Source organism: Macrotis lagotis, chromosome X, assembly GCF_037893015.1.
Source record: "Macrotis lagotis isolate mMagLag1 chromosome X, bilby.v1.9.chrom.fasta, whole genome shotgun sequence".
Lineage (NCBI taxonomy): Eukaryota > Metazoa > Chordata > Mammalia > Peramelemorphia > Peramelidae > Macrotis > Macrotis lagotis.
In genome coordinates, this window is record NC_133666.1 from 670,578,804 (window position 1) to 670,601,176 (window position 22,373).

Sequence of the window (22,373 nt, forward strand, 5' to 3'; positions counted from 1 at the left end):
TATAAAGTAGTAGTCCATCAAAACTGTTTGGTACTGGCTAAGAAACAGCATGGTGGATCAGTGAAATAGAGTAGGTAAAAAAGAAACAGTGTTAAATGACTATAGTAATCTACTGTTTGATAAACCTAAGGACTCTGGTTAAAGAATTCACTCTTTAACAAAAACTGCTAAGAAAAGTGGAAAATAGCATGGGAGAAACTAGCCACAGATCAACATCTCACACCCTATACCAAGATAAGATTGAAATGGGTACAGGATTTAGACATAAAAGGTGATAAGATACCATAAAACAGGAGAGCAAGGAGTAGTTTATCTGTCACATCTATGGAAAAGGGAGCAGTTTATGACCAGAGATACAGAACATTAAAAATGCAAAAATAGATAATTTTGATTACATTAAATTAAAAGTTTTGCACAAATAAAAGCAATGCAACCAAGATTTTTAAAAAATGCAGTAAAATGGGAAACAATTTTTACAGCTAGAGAAAGGACTCATTACAATAAATTTAAAAGATCACAAGTCACTCTCCAATTGAGAAATGCTCAAAGGATATGAACAGGCAGTTCTCAGTTGAAGAAATTAAAGCTATCTATAGTCATGAAAAAAAAGTTCTGAATCATTATTGATTAGAGAAATGCAAATTAAAACAACTCTGAGGTACCACCTCTCATCTATCAGATTGGCTAAAATGACAAAAAAGGAAAATGATCAATGTTAGGGGATGTGGGAAAACTGGGACACTGATGTGAACTGATCCAACTGTTCTGGAGAGCAATTTGTAATTATGCCCAAAGGCAATAAAAATTGAGTCAGCAATGTCTCTACTAGATCTATATCCTAAAGAGATTACAAGAAAGGATAAAAAAAAAACCCATATATGTACAAAAATATTTATAGCAGCTCTTTTTGTAGTGTAGCAAAGAATTGGAAAATGAGGGGATTTCCCTCAGTTGGGGAATGGCTGAATAAATTTTGGTATACGAAAGTGTAGTAGTAGTAGTATTGTTCCATTAAAAAATCATGAGCAGCTTCAGAAATGCCTGGAAAGCCTCGCATGAACTGATGCTAAGTGAAGTGAGCAAAACCAGAAGAACATTGTCCACGCTAACAGCAATATTGTGTGATGTTCAACTAGAATGAACTTGCTTATTTCAGCAGTACAATAATCAAAGACAATTCTAAAGGACTTGGTGATGGAAAATACCACCCAGATCCAGAGAAGAAACTATGGAATATGAATACAGATCAAAGCTTACTGTTTTCAATTTTTAAAATTTGTTTTATATTTTATGATTTTTTCCCCTTTTTGTTCTGATTCTTCTTTTACAACATGATTAACATGAAAATATGTTTAACATAGTTATACATGTATAACTTATGTAAGATTGTTTTCTGTCATGGGGAGGGAGAGAAATGCGAAATGCAAAACCTTACCAAAAATGTTTGCTGAAAACTATCTTTTCATATAGTTGAAAAAATAAATGAATAGCTTTAAAAAAAGATATAGAATCTATTTGGTTGATATGTTTAGTATGATAACTGCCTTTTGTATATTCTAGCAGGGTGCAGTCTTATTGTTTATCCCTTTTAATTAGGTCTAATGTTATTGTTTTTTGAGATCATCATTCTTATTTAAACCTCTTTATAATTCAATTAAAGTATAATAAATGCTGCTCCATCTCCTTTTAATTAAAAAAAAATGTCTATTGTGGGAGCAAGGCCAGAAATGAGAGAGGGGAACTATCTCAGAGAATTTAGGTCAAGATCAATGGAAAGAGAAAGTGAAGTCATCTTGTCATTGGAATATACAACAGACCACCTGGACAAAAAAGGAAAAAGGAAAAGTTTTGGCGAATAGATCACGAGCCTGGAATAGACATACTAATGACAATAGAGTTCAATTAACTGGACAACTAATTAGAGCTCTGCCTCTACTAAAAGCAGGACGGCTGATGACTTCTTGACTTGCCTCAATGATAATTTTATCCTTCAAAATGCAAAGGAATGAACAAGACTATTACATTAACCTTTTAGCTAAGTTTCCCTGCCTCAATTTTCCCCTCACTCCAGTCCATCTTCCACAGGGATTTTCCTAAAGCACAGCTCTGATCCCATCATCCTACCCCTCCTCAGTGGACTTCAGTGGTTAAACATCAAATTCTTCGTTTGGCAGTTAAAGCCCTTCACAACCTGGCCCTCTCCTGCTTCTCTGATTTTTTTACTCTACTCCTCTACACCCTCTCTTGATGTAGCTCTACTCACCTACTTCTCTGTCCCCTACAGCTGGAATCCTCTCCCTCCTCCTGTCTGCCTTCTGGGTTCCCTAGTTCCCCCTTAAGACCCACCTCCTGTAGGACATCTTCCTCATCCCCCTTATGCCTTCCCTCTGAGGTCATCTTTCAGTAACACTGGACACATCTTGGACTTACTTAGTAATTTCCCTTCCATCTCCCCCATTAGTAATGGGAGCTCTTTAAGGGATGACTGGTTTTTCATTGTAAGCCTGACTCCTAGTTCAGTGTCTCACATCTAGTAAATGATAAATATTAATTGGTTTGATACCACTAGGAAGAAATTAATTGCTGGGATGGTAACAATGGGAACCTTGGGGGCAAGTGATCATACCATCTCTTAAAGTTTGTGACAGAGAAGAGGCACTCTGGGCAGAGTCTGATGAGCACCTTTCAAATTTGGGGAAGTAGATTTTAAAGGATTCAAAGAAAAGATATGTAGGATCCCAAAATGCTTTAGGGAAAATTAGGTGGAGGGAGAATGCTGAAAAACGCAATTTAAAAGACACAAAGGAAAGTAATTTCAGTGGAGAGAAAAAAATGGGATATCTTGAGTGAGTGATGTAGATACATGTTGATGGTTGTCTTTTTTTGAAGAAGACCACAACATCAGGGAGGTGATGACATGATAAGCACATGAATTGGATTTGAGTGGGGGGGGTTGTTCTTACTCACTAGACTCACTTTCTCCTCCATATAGGCATCTGGGTCCAGTGGCCAGATATGACAACTGGAGATGGTCTTGGATGGGAGGCAATCAGGGTTAAGTGACTTGCCCAACATCACACAGCTAGTGAGTGCCAAGTGTCTAAGGCTGGATTTAAACTCTCATCCTCCTGACTCCAAGGTCAGTGCTCTATCCATTGTGCCACCTAGTTGCCATAGGCACTTAATATATAGATAACTGTTGATTGGTGAGTGGGTAGGATATGGATGGAGGAAAGAATGGATAGAGGGCAGTATGGTGTAAGGAGGTAAATTCCTCAAAAGGAAGGGAAGAATGGCTGCCTTTATGGTTAGCTGGCTATATGGGTTTATGATGGGTGGGAAAATGGAGGGATAGATACATGGATTGATGGATAGAAGGATGGGAGGAAGGAAGAATGGAAGGCTATAGAGGAATGGTGGTAGGTATGCTTCCTATGATAGATGGGTGGATGGATGGATGGATGGATGGATGGAGGAAAGGATGAATGCTTAGAGAGATGAATGGAGAGAGATGGTGAGAGGGTTGGCTGGATGAATGGGTGACTGGATGCAAGGAAGGATGCCCAGATGGAGGGTGGGAGGCTGCTAATTGGTGCCTTTATAAAGAAGTAGAGCAGGAGTTGGAAGAACCGGAGACTTCCTAGCTGTGACTGAGCAAGTCACTTCATCTCAGTCTGCTTCATTTTCCTTATCTGAAAAATGGGGCTAAAGATGGCAGAACTGTGAGGACCAAATGAAAGATCACATGTGAATTGCTTTGTAAACTTAAGTCCACAAGGTTAGTCACTGATATTGTTCTTATGTCTGTGAGCCCCAGGACCCGAGGTATGGCTGCCATCAAGATGCCCCTCAGCGTTTCCATCCAGGTGCAAGTGGGCTCTGAGCTCCAGGCCACAGCCTCAGAGGTCCCAAGGCAGCACCCCTCCCCCAGCTTTCCCATTATCACACACTAGGAGCCCAGTTGCTTGGATGGTTCATTCATTTGTAGATACACAGGTAACTCACCCACCTACTTTTTTATTAGTTTTTTTTTTTTGCAAGGCAAATGGAGTTAAATGGCTTGCCCAAGGCCACACAGCTAGGTAATTATTAAGTGTCTGAGGCTGGATTTGAACTCAGGTACTCCTGACTCCAGGGCCAGTGCTCTATCCACTGTGCCACCTAGCCACCTCCACCCACCAACTTTTGACAGTTACCAAGACAAGATGGAAGTCATTCCTGGTCATAGGTTGATGGTAAGAGCAGGTCCAATCTGGTAAAAACATCAGGCTACATTTGTATGGCTTATGCTAAACTGCTTGCCTTCTCAATGAGAGGAAGAGGAAAGGCAGGGAGAGAATTTGGAACTCAAAATCTGAAAAAGGGATGCTAAAGCTGTTTTTAGATATAACTGGGAAAAATAAAATGAAATAAAAAAAATCAGTGTCAGAAATGCTAAAACTTAGAATGAGCAGAAGTTGGGGAGGGAAGCTAAGGACAACAAGAATGGTTCGGGAGAAGGGTTGGGAGAAAAAGGAACCAAGAAGTTCCAGGATCTTTTTTTGGATGGGGTATAATGGTAACTGATGATAATGGAGAGAGTTTCTCAATGTCTATCTTGCTTCTGCTTTTTCTGCCAGAGGCAAAGACCTCTATACAGGAAATAATAGGACAAGACTGAGTAACAGAGAGCTAATTCCCAAGACAGGAGATGAGAGGGTAAAATTGCACCAACCTTCCATGATGAATTCATGGTGCCTGAGCTAGATGAACTGTACATGTCCTTGGGACCTTGAAAAACTGCACCTGGGATTGCTCCAATTGTCATGGTAAGGGAAGGGCCACCACAAGATGAGAAAGGGCAAATGTCCCAGTTTTTAAAAAGAGGGAAAAGAGTAGTCTGTCACCTAGAGGTCAGTGATTTGACTTTTTATTCCTGAGACAGTTCCAGAACAGATCATTACAGAGTTTATCAAATATGGAGAAGGGAAGGTTGTGGTGACAAAGAAACAGCATGATGCCATCACAGACAGGATGTGTTAGACTAATCTCGTTACCAAAAGGATTACTAAACTTGCTGGTAAGGAGAATGCTGTGTATAGAATTTAGCTTGATTTTAGCAAATCTTTTGGTATCTTACCCTCTCACTCTTCAATCGGAAATATTTGGATTCTATGGCAATATCATTAGATGGATTTAGAGCTGGTTGGATAGCTGAATTCAAATAATAATTGTTAATAGTTCAATATGAATATTCTATATTAGAAACCAGGAGGGATGGGAATTCAGGGAAGCCTGGAGGGATTTGCATGAACTGATGCTGAGTGAGATGAGCAGAACCAGAAAAACACTGTACACCCTAACAGCAACATGGGGGTGATGATCAACCTTGATGGACTCGCTCATCCCATCAGTGCAACAATCAGGGACAATTTGGGGCTGTCTGCAATGGAGAATGCCATCTGTATCCAGAGAAAGAACTGTGGAGTTTGAACAAAGACCAAAGACTATTAACTTTAATTTAGAAAAATAAACTGATATCTTGTTGTCTGATCTTGCTATCTCTTATACTTTATGTTTCTTCCTTAAGGATATGATTTCTCTCTCATCACATTCAATTTGGATCAATGTATACCATGGAAACAATGTAAAGACTGACAAAATTGCCTTCAGTGGGGAGTGGGGGAAGGAAGGAAGATTAGGAGGAAAATTGTAAAACTCAATGTAAATAAAATCTTTAAAAAAAAAAATGAATGTTCTAGGAAGTCTCTAAGACAGCCATCTGTGACTGGTCCTGTGCTGCTTAACATTTTTACCAATGATTTGGATAAAGGCAGAAAGGGCCTGCTCAGCAATTTTGCAGGTGACATAAGAGAGCTAAAGCAGTGGATGATAGATTTAGGATCCAAAAGGATCTAGACAGATTAAGAGTGAATCTCATAAGATAAAATTCAATAGAGATAAATGTAAAGACTTATAACTGGGTACAAAAGAAATCAACATACAAGATGAAGGACATATGATTGGGCAGCAATTTCTGAAAAAAGATCTACGAATTTTCGTGGGTTATAGGCTTTGCTGAGGGCAGCAAGCCTGCCAAATTTCCTGTCCTGGACATAGTACTTTTATTAAATATCCCTAAGAGCTCATGGGCAGCTAGGTGGTATAGTAGATGGAGAGCCAGGTCTGGATTCAGGAAGACCTGAGTTTAAATCTAGTCTCAAAGCTATGGGACCCTGGGCAAGTCACTTGACCCTGTCTGCCTCAGTTTCCTCATCTATAAAATGAGTTGGAGAAAGAAATGGCAAACTACTCCAGTATCTTTGCCAAGAAAATCCCAGATGGGGTCACAAAGAGTCCCACATGACTGAAAACTATCGAACAACAATAAAGAGCTCATTAGCTGTTGTTGTCTTTAACTACTGTTTTGATTCTTATGGGGCTTACCTGTTCGCTAAAAACCTCTAGTCATTTACCTTGGGAATTATCTTTTGTCTAGCCACAACTCTTCCCTTCTGAACTAGTTTGGTCATTTATTTATTTATTCTGCACTTTGCTTTTATCTGACAAATGAGCAGACTGTACCAAAAGATCTAAGGTTTCTCCCAGTTCAAAACATTCTCTCTTGTCCCATCATTTTTTCCTTCCCTATCTTGAAATGTTGCTTTGTCAACCTTTAGGAAACATCTGGGACACTGCCTCACACAATAAATATTTGTTGAATGGAACTAAACTCCTCCCTTACAAATCAAGGTTTATGATCTCTGGCCTTTCCCTAGTCCTAGGTTAAGGCCAATTTGCCATGACTCACCGGGGCACATAAGTATCATTCTCCACCGGACACCAACCAATCACCTCACACGTCTTCACGTGAGCATTATAGGGCACACATCTTCCAGTTGTCACTCCTGAAGCAGGATAAAGAGGAACAAGGAGACAAGTGCCTCGATGCAGTAGAGATATCCCATCTTCCCAACATTTGCCATGACTGAATCCAAGGATACCTTAATCAAGCCAAATCTCCCTTTGCTTACAAATCAAGCAACTTTAACCCTGGAAAGATTTGGGCATCAGCACAAAGTACAATTACCTAACAACATAAGCTCAATGGTCTCGGAAGAGAGTTACTTATTTCTCAGGGCCAAGAGATACTTCCTGGGGTATGAAAAATTGCAGAGGACCAGGACCTCGTGTTATTAGATCATCCTAGGGAATCCTGAAGAGTTCTATTCCCTTGAATGTTTTCTATCAGAGAAAGAATCATTTCTATGGGTCTTACTTCAGTCTAAGTATCTCCTCTATAGAAAAAACTCAAGACCCTCTCTCTACTATAAAAGGTCAACTTGTGAGGGATTTAATTTTTTTAAGTGTTAGTAACTGCTGCCCCAATCAAACACTTGCTATTATATGAGTTGACAAAAATATGGACTTTGAGCCTACTGGAATTCTCTAGCCAGAAATCTTTCACTAAGAACATCAAATAGTTTCTATGAAGTGTACCATGGGAGATAGGCTCATACCATTGCCTTGGACATCCATGGAGCCTTGAGGACAGTCATCATCTGAATTACACTCAGTTTTAACATCTGGAAACTGGAGAAGACAAAAATGAGCAAAATTAAGGCCTCAGGTTTTTTGCAAGGCAAATGGGGTTAAGTAGCTTGTCCAAGGCCACACAGCTAGGTACTTATTAAGTGTCTAAGGCTGGATATGAACTCAGGTACTCCTGCCTCCAGGGTCGGTGTGCTCTATCCACTGCGCAACCTAGCCACCTAGCTAAATTTACTTTTAAAGCCAATACCCACATCCTTGCAACAATGATGCTCAAAAGAATGAGGAATAAGGAAAAGGACTGGCATCAACAAAAATGCTTACCTACCTCAGCACAGGTGCTCTGTCTCTGATTCAAGGTGACAATCATGTTCGTCATGACAAACAGTGTGTTTCCCTGCTGTACAATGAGAAGAGGAAAGACAGAGATGACAGCATACTTGCACAGGCTATATACAGACAGAAAAGTCAACCCCCTGTCTGGTGCTCTTAAGTGCCATACGAAAAACAACCTGGAGAAATAGCCTTGGTGATCTCTACAAGAAAAGTTCACCATCTAAATTGACTTCACAAAGGCACTGTTCCTTTTGAATACCTTTTTTTAAATGGGGAAAATACTTTTTTTCTTTCTTTCTTTCTTTTTAACACTGCTCCTTTTGCTTCTTTGCATAGGACTTCAGCTTGACTAGGTTTAATGCTGATCAGTCATCATAGCAAAGCATAGCTACCATATACCAGCTTAGTAAAGGACAGAGGACTTTCTTCATAACCTATAAAATTCATTGGATATTCTGCCCCAAACTCTGTCCAACCTTTTGGGTACATTTTGTAATATTCTTTCTACAAGATTTCTGGTAGTAGAAAGACAGTAAGAGCAAAGTTTGCATTTTCTTTTTTTATCAGGTTTGATATTAGCAAGTGTTTGATCTTCTACCATAAGAAAGGCCTGAAAGTCTTTTCCTTCATTTCTTCACCCTTCATTCAAATCCTTAAGAATTTGAAATCCATTCTTTTCATTCACCCAAGCTACCAACAAATGTCTGTCAAACAAACAGGTATCTGGCATCAAGTCTTTGTTCATCTCCTCCTGCCAGGTCCAAAGATTGGGCATTCATTCTTTAGGCAAATCATGTTTACTATTTGTCCTTTGATAGCTTCAATTTGCTGTGTGTGTGTGTGTGTGTGTGTGTGTGTGTGTGTGTATGCTAATCTGCCAAGACAATTCCAAGTGGGGTCACAAAGAGTCATGACTGAAATGACTCAACAACAACAACAACACTCTGCGGGCAGAGGTCATGCCACGCTGCTATGGGCCAACAGCAGCTAGGTGCTTCCTTCATGAACTGAGTGATATTCAGGAAACCAAATCTAATGACATTTTATTTTACACAAACTAGATACTAATTAAATGGAAAATAATACTTAGTAAGAGATTTTAAAAAAGGACTTTATAAATAACATGGCGAACATATAAGATATGATACTTTTGGCTATCACTAAACACTGCCCTGTGGAGATAGGCAAAGGAATACAGGAAGAACTACCATGTTTACTTTAAATACCTTTTGGGTCATTTCTTATGTTGTTGAATCATTTCAGTCTTGCTTAACTCTCTGTGACCCCACTGGAGTTTTCTTGGGTAAGATGCTGTGAAGTTTGCCATTTCTTTCTCCAGATCATTTTACAGATGAGTAAACTGAGACAAATACCATGAAGTGACTTCCCAGGATCACACAACTAGTAAGGATCTAAGGCCAGTTTTTGAACCCAGGTCTTCCTGACTCTTGGTGCTCTAACCATTGATCCACCTAGCTGTCCTCTCAGTCCTTCTACTTTTTTTTTTTAGGTTTTTGCAAGGCAAAGGGGTTAAGTGGCTTGCCCAAGGCCACACGGCTAGGTAATTATTAAGTGTCTGAGGCCACATTTGAACTCAGGTACTCCTGACTCCAGGGCCAGTGCCCTATCCATGGTACCACCTAGCCCCTTCTACTGTTTTAAAAAGAGAAGAAAGAGGGCGGTTAGGTGGCGCAGTGGATAAAGCACCGGCCCTGGAGTCAGGAGTACCTGGGTTCAAATCTGGTCTCAGACACTTAATAATTACCTAGCTGTGTGGCCTTGGGCAAGCCACTTAACCCCATTTGCCTTGCAAAAAACCTAAAATAAATAAATTTTAAAAAAAGAGAAGAAAGAAACAATAGTAAATGAGTAACAGAGGTCTACTGTTTGATAAACCCAAAGACTCTAGTTTCTACTTGAAAAAAACTGCTGGGGAAAACTAGAAAATAGTATGATAAAAACCCACATCTCACAGCCTATATAAAAATAAGGTCAAAATGGATATAGGATTTAGCTATAAAAGGTGATACCATAAGCCAAACAAGAAAACAAGAAATAATCCATCAGAGAGGGGAGAAGTTTATGACCAAATAAGAGATAGAGAATATTATAAAATGCAAAATGGGATGATTTCAACTACATTGAATTAAAGTTTTTGCACAAGCAAAATCAACGCAGCAAAGACTTGAAGAAATGCCAAAAGTTGGGAAACAATATTCACAACTAGTATTTCTGATAAAGGATTAATTTCTAAAATATAAGAGAAATGACTCAAATTTATAAGAATACAAGTCATTCCCCATTTGATAAATGGTCATAGGATATGAACTAGTAGTCTTCAGATGAAGAAATTTAAAATATTTACAGTCATATGAAAAAATGCTCCAAATCATTACTGATTAGAGAAATGCAAATTAAAAGAATTCTGGGATACCACTTCACATCTATTAGATTAGCTAAGATAACAAAAAAAGAAAATGATCCATGATGGAGAGAATGTAGGAAAACTGGGACACTAATGCATTGCTGGTGGAATTGTGAACTGATCTAACTATTCTGGAGAGCAATTTGAAACTATGCCCAAAGGTCAATAAAAACTGTACATATCCTTTGATTCAGCAATACAACTACTAGAACTCTATCTCAAGGAGATCATAAAAAAGAGGAAAAGACCCACGTGTACAAAAAATATTTATAGCACCTCTTTTTGTAGTGGCAAAGAATAGGAAATTGAGGGGATGCCCATCAATTGAGGAATGGCTGAACAAATTATGGTATATGAATGTAAAACATAATGAGAGGCTGGTCTTTAGAAAAGCCTGGAAAGACTTCCATGAAGTGAGCAAGACGAGAACACTGCACATAATAATGTCAACATTGTGAGATGGATCAACTATGATGGACACAGCTCCTCTCAACAATTTAGTGAACAAAGACAATCCTGAGAGATCTGCTATAGAAAATGACATCCACATCCAGAAAGAACAAAAACAAAAACAAAAAAAAAAAACAAAGCAACTCTATGGATCTGAATGTAAAGTATCCTCCCAGTCCCACCATTTCAAGCTTTTCCTGAGTCAGAGATGGATACCATTAGTGCTAGTTCCCCTCTCAGTTTCCAATTACATGCAAAGGTAGTTCTCAACATTTATCCATTTGCAAGTTTATGAATTCCACATTTTTCTACCACCCTCCCTTTCTTCCCTCCCTCACCAAGGCAGGGAACAGTCTGGTAAAAATGGTACATGTACAATTGTGTTTTAACTTATTTCCACATTAGTCATCTTGTGAAAGAAGGATTAGAACTAAGGGGAAAAATCCTTGAGAAAGAAAGAAAAAACATAAAATTAAAAAAAATAAGCATAGTATAATCAGAAGGAAAAGGACAGATGATTAGAAAGTTTAACAGAAAAGTTTGGCAATAAGTAGGACCCAAATAGGAAAAAGCAAGAGGGAGACAAGGAGAAATCAAAATGAGACAGGGCAACTAGAAAGTCCTGACATAATAAGGAAATGTTATGCTGGTACAGAAAATGACTTGAGAATAATATCCGAAGAAAGACAATGACCAGAAAATTGCCAATGAAAGAGAAAGCAGATCTTTAAATGCCAGGGGACCAACACAAAAACTCTGGAAAGGTTCAAAAGAGATATAAGAAGATTAAAGGAGGAAATAGAAAAGAGAAATTGGGACTAAAAATCACGGCAAAAATAAGATTGTTTAAGAAATCATTAAGACAAAATAAGAGACTAGATAATATGGAATGGCAGAATCTTCTTAAGAGAGAAAATATATGCTCTGAAAAAGACAATGACAGATTCAGTGTTTGATGAAAGAAAAGTTGTTAAGTTCCATTAGAGTGGAAGAACTAGGATTCTTTCAGTATAATGACTCTGTCTTCTAGTTCATAAAATCAGAGGATCAGAGATTAGAACTGAAAGGAGTCTAAATCTAATCCATTATTTTACAGATGAAGAGCTGGAGAAATAAAGTGATCTATCCTAGATCACAAAGAATAACTGAGCAAAGATTTAAACCCAGGTTCTCTGAATCCAAATTAAAATTTGTTGTTCTTCAGTCAGTTCAGTCATGGCCAACTCTTTGTGATCCTGTTTGGGTTTTCTTGGCAAAGATCCTAGAGTGCATGGCCATTTCCTTTTATAAATGAAGAAACTAAGACAAACAGGGCTGGCTACACTTGTCCGGCTAGCAAGTATCTGAGGTCACATTTGAACTCAGGTCTTCCTGATTCAGGCTTAATGCTCTATCCAGTATTCCACTTAGCTGTCAATATCTTTTCTATTATACCAGTCCTTCTCATCTTTTTTTTTTTTTAAGGTTTTTGCAAGGTAAATGGGGTTAAGTGGCTTGCCCAAGGCCACCCAGCTAGGTAATTATTAAGTGTCTGAGACCGGATTTGAACCCAGGTACTCCTGACTCCAGGGCGGTGCTTTATCCACTTCGCCACCTAGCCGCCCCCACTGTGCCACCTAGCCGCCCTTACACCACCTAGCCACCCCCTTTCTCATCTTTAAGAGTTTTTGTGGCCTAAAAATTAATCATCTGGTGTCTAAACAGGTGATAAGACTGCCAAATAATTAGGGTAGTCCTCAGATAAAAGACATTCACTCAGGAGGACCAATAGCTTCCTATTCCTAAGAAAGTTGATGGAACATGAGAAGACTTGAAGATGGGGGATTGGCAAGACTCCAAGTTTTCTATCTATCTATCTATTTATTTGAAATTTATTTTTATTAAAGATATTATTTGAGTTTTACAATTTCCCCCTCAATCTTACTTCCCTCCCCCCACCTCCCAACAGAAAGCAATCTGTCAGTCTTTACTTTGTTTCCATGTTGTACATTGATCCAAATTGAGTGTGATGAGAGAGAAATCATACCTTAAGGAAGAAATATAAAGTATAAGAGGTAACAAGATCAGACATTAAGATATCTACTTTTTCTAAATTAAAGGGAATAGTCCTTGCAAGTTATTTATTTTTGTATATTTTTCTTTGCATAATTTAAATTCTCTCATGAGATCTAAGCTATTATGTCAACTTATCATGATTTGATTGATCCACATGGATGAAATTGTAGTTTTGTGCCCCACCCCAAAATATGATAGCTTATCTCCATTTGGTCACATTTGTGATATAAACTAAACATAAGAGGTCCAAGTTTCTATTGTTCTAAGGAGGAGAGAACAGTCATTAAAAGCTGTGAACTGTCAATATTTACCTTAGGACTTTTATTCCAACTATTTAGGAGATCAGAGTTTAGGAAAGACAATTCCTAGATAAGAACAACCTTCTTCTGTTTTGCCTCTTGCTCTTACTGACTTCTATTTCTATCTTTGTCATCTTTGCCAATTTGCTGAGGTGAAACCTCAGGGTTGTTTTGATTTGCATTTTTCTTATTGTTATTCATACTGTCTTAACTTAAGAATCCCAAAATATCAGAGTTGGAAGAGACAAAGTCTCTCATACAATCCTTGTGATGAGACAGAAACAGGTTAAATGACAGTATGGTTGGAAGAATCAAAAAAGCTGGACTCAAAGAGTAGTCAAATAATGGGTGGTGTAAGCTTTTGATGGACAGTTCTAATAGTTCTATTGGTCCATTTCCCTAGTAGAGAAACATGTACGTGGCCCAAGTAATTTAATATTATTATTAATGACCTGAATGAGGACATGCATATCTGGTTTATCACACTGGCAGATGCATTAAGACTGGGAGGGATAGCTAACATATTGGTTGATCCAAAAAGGCAGAAATGAATGTGTGCTATTTGGCCTGGAAAAATGAAGCCCCACAAGGGAAGGATAATGATCAAGTCTTCAGATACTTGAAGGGCTGTATTATAGAGGCGATCTGTGATGCATTCTGTTCAGCTGGGGAGGACAAAACTAGGAACAATGGGTAGAAATTGCAGAGGGAAATTTTGACTTAATATAAAAAAAATTCCCAATAATTAAAGCTACCCCCAAATTAAGTGGATAGCATTGAAAGGTGCTAAATTTACCAGAAGTCTTCAAGAAGAGGTTGGCACAAGCCAGATCAGATGTCCCCAAGATCCCATCTCACTTAAGAAAGAGTATATGCCTTCAGAAAAGGCAAAACATTTCCTTCTTAGGATACCATGTCAGAGGAGGATTCAGTATTCTCACTTCCCTGTTCTCTCTTCCCCTCTCAACATCAAATAAAATGAGTATTTCCATATACAATATACTAGGAAATGATTTTGTGTGAAACTGTGGATCTCTATTGGTTACATGATTTTCTTTTAAGTACTTGGTAAGTTAAACATGACACTTTTTTTTTAGGGTTTTTTTTTTTTTTGCAAGGCAAATGGGGTTATGCCCAAGGCCACACAGCTAGGTAATTATTAAGTGTTTGAGACCGAATTTGAACCCAGGTACTCCTGACTCCAGGGCTGGTGCTTTATCCACTGTGCCACCTAGCCGCCCCAACACGGAACTTTCAAAACCATCCTATTTGTTGATGTTTCTTCCTGGCCTTCCATCTGTTTGTGTATTTTTTTTTTTTGAAAAAAGATGTTTTAAGTCTTTTTTCTTTTACTTTTTTTTGCTATTCTTTCCCTATCCTCTCTCTTCCTCCCACCCAGTCCATTAGGGAAAAAAAGAAAAGAAAAACAAAGCCTTAGTTACAAATACACTTAATCAAGAGAAAAAATTTCTACACTGGTCACATCTGAAAAATATCTTTCTAATTCTGTGTCTTGGGTCTATCAGCTCAGAAGATGGGTGGCACAGTCCTTGAGAATCATGATTGTATAGATCTGAGTTCCAGTTTTCTATAATGTTTTTGGTGTTGCACACATTGCTCTCCTGGTTTGCTTTCTTCACTTTTCATCTGTTCGTGTGTCCCATCTTTCTTGGTTAGTTTCCTTCTCATTTCTTATTATTATAAAGTTGTTAGTCTATAAAGTCATTCTTTGCTGATACATAGCACTGTACCGTATTGGGGCAGCTAGGTGGAATGGTGGTTAGAGTGCTTGCCCTGGAATCAGGAAGACCTGAGTTCAAATGTGAACTCTGACACCTAATAGCTGGGTAGGACACTTTACCCTATTTGCCTTAGTTTTCTCATGTGTAAAATGAGCTGGAGAAGGAAATGGCAAACCACTCCAGTATCTTTGTCAAGAAAATTCAAAAAATAGGATCACAAAGAGACAAACACAGTTGAATCTTTTCTTTTTTTTTTAAAGTTTTTGCAAGGCAATGGGTTAAGTGGCTTGCCCCAGGCCACACAGCTAGGTGATTATTAAGTGTCTGATGTTGGATTTGAACTCAGGTCCTCCTGACTCCAGGGCCAGGGCTCTATCCACTGTGCCACCTAGGCACCTGGAGACAAACACAGTTGAAAACAACAATATTGCAACTCAGACTTAGAAGATTAGTTGTTTCCATATAAACTCAAAAGCACAAGAATTTTCATGTTTCTTTGTGCCTCATGTTTTGGTTTTTCTCAATATTTCAGGTTTTAAGGGTTGTAATTGTTTAGCTCTCAAAACTTTCTAGCTAAAGAATTGACGATAAGGATTACCCTTACTAGCTAACCAAACTTGAGATAGACACTAAATGATTATTCAGACTTCCTGTTCGTTTTGTCTGTAGGGGACAGATGGGCAGCTTTGGGTCAGGAATTCTCTGATTGCTGAAGGTTCTAAGTTACAAAAAAGTCACTGAAATGCAACAATAGAAGGAGATTTCCATATCAGGAATTCCCCATCCACTAATAAAATCACATGTCCACATCAGGGAAAAAAAATTTTCTGAACAGGAACTTAGAATGGCCATTGTGTGCAGTAACTATTAAACACAGGCTGCAAAGCAAATAATTGTGAAGATCCAAGGATCCTTGAAACATACCTGAGCTGGGACCACATAATTTGCCGCATCCCAGACACGGAGCCCCATGTCAGAGGTATTGGTCACAGACACTCCTTTCACCTTGGTGATAACAGAACTGACAACTGAATCCTTCTCTTGATAGCCTTCTTCCCATACAAACACCCATCTGTAAAATAGAAAGTTGATTATAGGGCAGTCTTTAACTGGGTCTTTGGGCAGTGGGGCTGGTACTTTCTACATATTGTCATATCATTTAGATTTCTGGGTTCCAAGAGACCTTGGAGCTCATTTGTTCAAAGTTCTCCACTTTTCAAATGAGAAAATAAAATGAGAAGGAAGTGACATAATTAGCAAAGTTGTCATTTAATTCTAGGTCTTCTGACTATAAATTGAGATTTTTTTTTCTAGATAGATGGAGAAAGCATTTATACATTATCAGGCCTTGGAGATTCAAATGGAATCAAGAAAAGGAGTTTACATTCTAATGGCAGGAGATGACACATAAAAGGGAGCTGGGGTGGGGGGGAGTAGTTCTAGGGATAGGAATGAGAATAGCTGGAAAGTGACCGTAGAGATGTAATACCAGATAGAGCGAAAGCTCCCTAACAGATTTTGGTGACCCAGTGAAAGGTTATGGGAGGTGGGTGGGAGGAGGGAAGGAGAGAAGATAATGGTTGTTTGTGGAATCATTTCAATCTTGTCCAACTCTTCATGATCATATTTGGAGTTTTCTGGGCAGAGATACTGGAGTGATTTGCTATTTCCTTCTCCAGTTCAATTTACAGATGGAGAAACTGAGGCAAACCAAGGTGACTTGCCCAGGGTTATCCATCTAGTAGTGTCTAAGGCCAGATTTGAATTCAGGAAGAAGAGTCTTTCTGCTCCTGACACTCTATGCACTATGGCACCACCTACCTGCCCCATGATGGCTATTTGACAGGTAATAAGGATTCTTGTCTCTAGGTAACATCTGATAGCTTGGGGCTAGAGGACTCCCATTTCATGGTTATTTGGTTGAATGCCAATAATGCCTACGATGCTAGAGCTGCAGGAATTATAAAAATGCAAATGATAATCTCTGGCCTAAAGGAATTTACATTCTAGTAGATTCTGGATTCCACATCTCCCTTTCATTTGAAAATGCTTGTTTTCTTTGGTCTGTAGGAGAGGCAGAGGAAGTAGTTTAAGAAACCTTCTCTCCTCTGACACTGCTAGCCTCTGCAGCAGATTTAATATTCAAAGGATATTTCAAAACTAGAGGTCAAGAGAGAGGGAAGAGCTGGGGAAAAAAGATAAGAAAATCAAAGGCCAAAAAATGATAATTGAATCCATGGGGACTGGTGAGATAACTAACCAATATAGTCTAAAAGGATAGAGAAGATGACCCAGGACAGTGACACTCACAGTTTCTTTAGATCACCTATGACCAGCTGGGAGATGGTGGAAGAGGGAGAACCCTTTGAGGGGAGCATTCTTAGAGGAATGTGAGGAAAATGATTTTTCAAGATTAATAGACTATTGTTTGGGGCAGCTAGGTGGTGCAGTGGATAGAGCACTGACTCTAAAGTCAGGAGGACCTGAGTTCAAATGTGACCTCAGTCACTTATTAATTATCTAGCTGTGTGACCTTGGGTAAGTCACTTAACCCCACTACCTTGCAAAAACTAAAAGAAAAAAGAGACTACTGTTCTAGATCAATGAATTAAAATGTCAACTTTCCCCCTACTCTGAATGCTATAACTCTGTCTTATCATATTGTGAAATTTCCTTGTTTAGGAATCCTGTAAATGTTACTTCAAAATGTCACATGAGGAAGAGATGTCATGAATGCATGACAGACTTTGTTAGTTAGAATAATGATAAATGCATAAACATTGGTCCTGGCAGGCTTTGAGCCCAGACAGCAGAATACAATATTATATATAATTATATATTATATTATACAATAAAGAAAGCTAAACTATTTAACTCTGGCTACAGGGGAGAATAACAAAAGGACTGAGGCAAACAATAAACATCAGTAACTATTTTAAGTAATAAGAGAACTACAAATTGATCTATTTTTGACATGAGAACTTTCTGATCCTAAAAGCCATAAATACTGATGGGAATTTCTATTTTGTTTCTCTTTCTGGGTTACTTCTATCAGTTAAACTGCAGAATGAGTCTCAGTTGGATGGATCTGCTTACTTGGTTGGGGCAAGAACGTTAATATTTTACCAATATTACACCAACATCAATTAACAGTCAAAATGCAATTCAGAGCATATGACCTCAAATCCATCATACAGGAACATTCCGTTTGATAAGCTACTGAAAATGAAAGTATTTGGGTCTGGAAAATTTGTTTTGGAGATTCTTTGTTCACTGACCTCAAAATGACTTTTTTGTTGTTGTTGCTGTTGTTTCTGCAAGGCAATGGGGTTGTTACTTGCCCAAGGTCACCTAGCTAGGTAATTATTAAGCATCTGAGGCCGGATTTGAAATTGGGTCCTCCTGACTACTTTTTGACTGAATTCAAGATATCTAGGGAATTGTCTGAAGTATATACCAAAAATCATTCTTTCATAGATAAACATTCAAATGGTACAAATAGCCAGTTTTCCAAAGAAGAGATATGTTATCAGCAGCTATATGAAAAATGCTCCAAGTCATTAAATAATAAATAATATAAAAAAATTCAAATTTAAAAAATTCTGAAGTTGTACCCCATACACATTAGATTGGCAAAGATGACCCAATAAAAAGAATATGACAATTGTTGGAGAGGCTAGGGGAGGCTGACACTTAAGACACTCTTGATGAAACTATGGATTGGTCCAACAATTTGGGAAATTAATACATTAATACATAATACATAATCTGTACACATGTTAATAAACAGCACTTTTCTGTTGGTATAGGAAAGAGCTTCAACAAAGTGGGTGTCTATCATTTGGGGAATAGCTGAACAATTTATGTCATGTCAATTAAGCATTTACAAAGTGCCTGCTATGTCAATTAGTTAGCAAGCATTTTTTAAATGCCTGCTAAGTCCCCAGCACAGTTAAACAATCCCTACTTGCAAGGAGCTTCTGTTTTAAAGGGTAAGGCAAGTACCTATATAAATACATGATTCCTAAATATTAAACATAATAGAATATTTTTACAGTTATATTCTGGAATATAATTAGAACACTATTTAATGGGATATAAGAAATTTTTAAAAAAGAGACAGATTTAGAGATACCTGGGAAGATTTATATGAACTGATACAGAATGAATTGAGCAGAACTAGGGGACAAATTATACAATGAGTATAACAATGTAAACATTTGAGAAAGGCTCTGATCCATGCAAAGACCAACCATAAGATGGATGATAAAGCAGGTTTTAGCATTTAAAGCCAGTCCTATCTCTTGTAGGAAAGGTGATATACTAAGAGTACAGAAAGAAATATATTTTGAATATATGTATAATTTTGATTATACTTGTTACAAAGGAAGGCTTTTACTTTTTAGCTTGGGTGAATTACTGGGGTTGAAGGGTGTTAGTGATACAAGACAGTAAAAGAATGGTAATGGAAACACTGAAAATGTAGATCTATAAGAAAGCAGAAGGAATTTCCTAAAGGGATACATAAGGAATAAGTTGGAAATAAGTTAAATTTAACATATACTTAAAATAATTTGTAGGTAATATTCATGGTTTTATATACAACCCTCATTTTCTACTTTTCTGTGTATGTAGAAATATTTCTGTTTGTCAAGCTTATAAGAAAAGAAAAATTTACCCCTAAAAAACTTCTTTTTTGTGAGAGAATTGTCAGCATGGACTTTGCGAGAGCCAAAGAATCATTAAGGAGAATGAATCCAGAAATATAATAGAATATTGATTTCGCCCCCTTGGTCTCCTTGAAGAATTTTGATTTGAAAAACCAGAGTAGGCAAGAAGTGATTAAACCACTGAGAAACTTGAAGATTGTCTAGAAAGGGCACAAGTTTTCACTCTTGCTGAAAAGTCAGATTGTCAAAGTACTAATTCATTAAAATCCATCTGGATGGATGCTTTTGTTTACCGTCTTTGACTGGTTAGAGAGACCAGTTAGGTCCCCAGTTTAGGCATGGCTCAGACCAGCTAAAGATGGAACATTCCCAAGCAGATGGGCTACCTCATTGCCCATATAAAATTGGTTGTCAAGTCCTTTGAATCTTTGGAACGTCTCTCATTAAGAGAATTCTTTCTCTCCTCTGACATCCTTCTGGGACTTGCCCCCATCATCTCATGCCTGGACCACTGCAATAGGCTGCATGTAGTCTACCTGCCTCGTCTCTTCCTACCCCAGTCCATCTTTCACTCAGAGGTCAAAATGATCTTCCTAAGAAGGCACAGGTCTATCATGTCACTACCCTTCCATTTAATAAATTCCAATGACTCCCTATCACATTCAAGATTAAATATAAAATCTCATCCTACCTTTCTAGTTTTTTTTTTTTTTTTTTTTTAGAGTTTTGCAAGGCAATGGGGTTCAGTGGCTTGCCCAAGGCCACACAGCTAGGTCATTATGAAGCATCTGAGGCTGCATTTGAACTTAGGTCCTCCTGACTCCAGGGCTGGTGCACTATCCACTGTGCCACCCAGCCGACCCCGCTTTCCAGTCTTTTTATATGTTTTTATATGCTTTTCAGTCCAGGAACCATCAATCAACCCATAAACATTTGTTAAGTACCAGCTGTGTGCCAGCCTGAATGCCAGTTGATGCTGTTTCCTGACTAAGCCACTCCATGCAGTGTTCCCTGGCTCTCTAACACTCTCTCCCTTCTCATCTGTGGATTTTGGCTTTCTTCAGGTCTCAGTTAAGATTTCACCTTCTGGAAGAGGCCTTTCCTGGCTCTTAATGTCAGTGCCCGCCCGCCCTCGGGGATCACCGCGGTTTCTCCCCCGTGGAGCTCGGTTGTAGGTCAGGGTTGACACACGGGCTTCCCCTGGGAGGAGGATCCCTAAGGCCAAGGTCTGCCCGTGGCCTTCCTTCGCCTAGTGCCAGGGCCCATAAGCTTGCAGATGGCACGCCTCGCCTCGGGGCCGAGCCGGGGAGATCATTCCCTTTCCCAGCTCTAACAGGAACCAGGATTTCCTGGGCAGAACCGGGCCCCAAGGCTTTTCTGTCGCTGCACAAATACTGGCTGAGCGCCCCGGGTGAGGCGGAGCTGGCAGGCGGCGGGTGTAGCCCTGTGCTCCGGGGTCAGGGCTGGGTGGGTGGTGGGTGGGCACCGGGAGACTCCCACCGAAAGGCAGGCGGCTGTTAGGAGCCTTGCGGACCCCGGGGACACTCCCGGGGGGCAAGGAGGCCTGTCTGAGCTTCCAACTTAAGGAGAAAAAAACTGGTTCTCAGTTAGGGTCATCCCCCCGGACCCCCCAACGGCGCAGGCGGCAGCTTTCTGATCCTGGAGTCCCGAGTTCGAATGTAGCCCCACTTCGCGGCTGTGGCCCTGGGCACTGTCCTCATGAGTAAATGCAGGCAGCCCCGTGCCCCCTGCCGTGCCCCCTGGCACCTCCGCCCGCGGGCCTCGAGCCGGGCCACTCCGCCCCGGGTCATCCCTCCGCGGGCCGGGCAGGCGTCCTCTGCCGGGTCAGGCGCGCGCTCCCAGGTCTCCCCGCGCCCCGGCCGCGCGCCCAGCTCTCCCCGCGCCCCCGGCCGCGCGCCCAGCTCTCCCCTCGGCCCCCGGCCGCGCGCCCAGCTCTCCCGCGCCCCCGGCCGCGCGCTCCCAGCTCTCCCCGCGCCCCGGCCGCGCGCTCCCAGCTCTCCCCTCGGCCCCGGCCGCGCGCTCCCAGCTCTCCCCGCGCCCCCGGCCGCGCGCTCCCAGCTCTCCCCGCGCCCCCGGCCGCGCGCCCAGCTCTCCCCTCGACCCCGGCCGCGCGCCCAGCTCTCCCGCGCCCCCGGCCGCGCGCCCAGCTCTCCCCGCGCCCCCGGCCGCGCGCCCAGCTCTCCCCTCGGCCCCGGCCGCGCGCCCAGCTCTCCCGCGCCCCCGGCCGCGCGCCCAGCTCTCCCGCGCCCCCGGCCGCGCGCCCAGCTCTCCCCTCGGCCCCGGCCGCGCGCCCAGCTCTCCCGCGCCCCCGGCCGCGCGCGCCCAGCTCTCCCCTCGGCCCCCGGCCGCGCGCCCAGCTCTCCCCTCGGCCCCCGGCCGCGCGCCCAGCTCTCCCCGCGCCCCCGGCCGCGCGCCCAGCTCTCCCGCGCCCCCGGCCGCGCGCCCAGCTCTCCCGCGCCCCCGGCCGCGCGCCCAGCTCTCCCCTCGGCCCCCGGCCGCTCTCCCAGCTCTCCCCGCGCCCCCGGCCGCGCGCCCAGCTCTCCCCGCGCCCCCGGCCGCGCTCCCAGCTCTCCCCTCGGCCCCGGCCGCGCGCCCAGCTCTCCCGCGCCCCGGCGCGCGCACCCGATGACGTAGGCCAGGATGAGCAGCTGCACGCCGCGGTTCATGAGCCCCACTTTGCGGCTGCGGAGCAGCACGATGCGCGGCGTGTCGTACTCGAAGAGGAAGGCGGCCAGCGCCGGCCCGCAGCGCGCCATGGCCCCGGCTGCGGCGGCCCCCGGACCAGGCGCCGGACGGGAGCCCGGGGCGGGGCCGCCGGCGTGGACGCGGAGCCCGCGGCGGCTCC

The 22,373-nt window shown here is 41.4% G+C and overlaps 1 protein-coding gene across 3 annotated transcripts in view; it reads right to left on the reverse strand.

Moving 5' to 3' along the window:
• P2RX4 (purinergic receptor P2X 4) overlaps window positions 1-22,308 on the reverse strand; it is a 33,898-nt gene extending 11,590 nt beyond the window's left edge. For 2 of the 3 annotated variants that reach the window (XM_074205605.1, XM_074205607.1), the window contains exons 1-5: window positions 22,151-22,308; window positions 15,762-15,909; window positions 7,859-7,930; window positions 7,500-7,572; window positions 6,791-6,887 (exon numbers count right to left, since the gene is read on the reverse strand). In XM_074205605.1, coding sequence (XP_074061706.1) covers window positions 6,791-6,887; window positions 7,500-7,572; window positions 7,859-7,930; window positions 15,762-15,909; window positions 22,151-22,284 — 524 coding nt within the window. In that variant the 5' untranslated portion in view covers window positions 22,285-22,308. The remainder of the gene's footprint in view (window positions 1-6,790; window positions 6,888-7,499; window positions 7,573-7,858; window positions 7,931-15,761; window positions 15,910-22,150) is intronic. The other variant, XM_074205606.1, reaches the window with a different exon arrangement.
• Window positions 22,309-22,373: the final 65 nt, after the last annotated feature.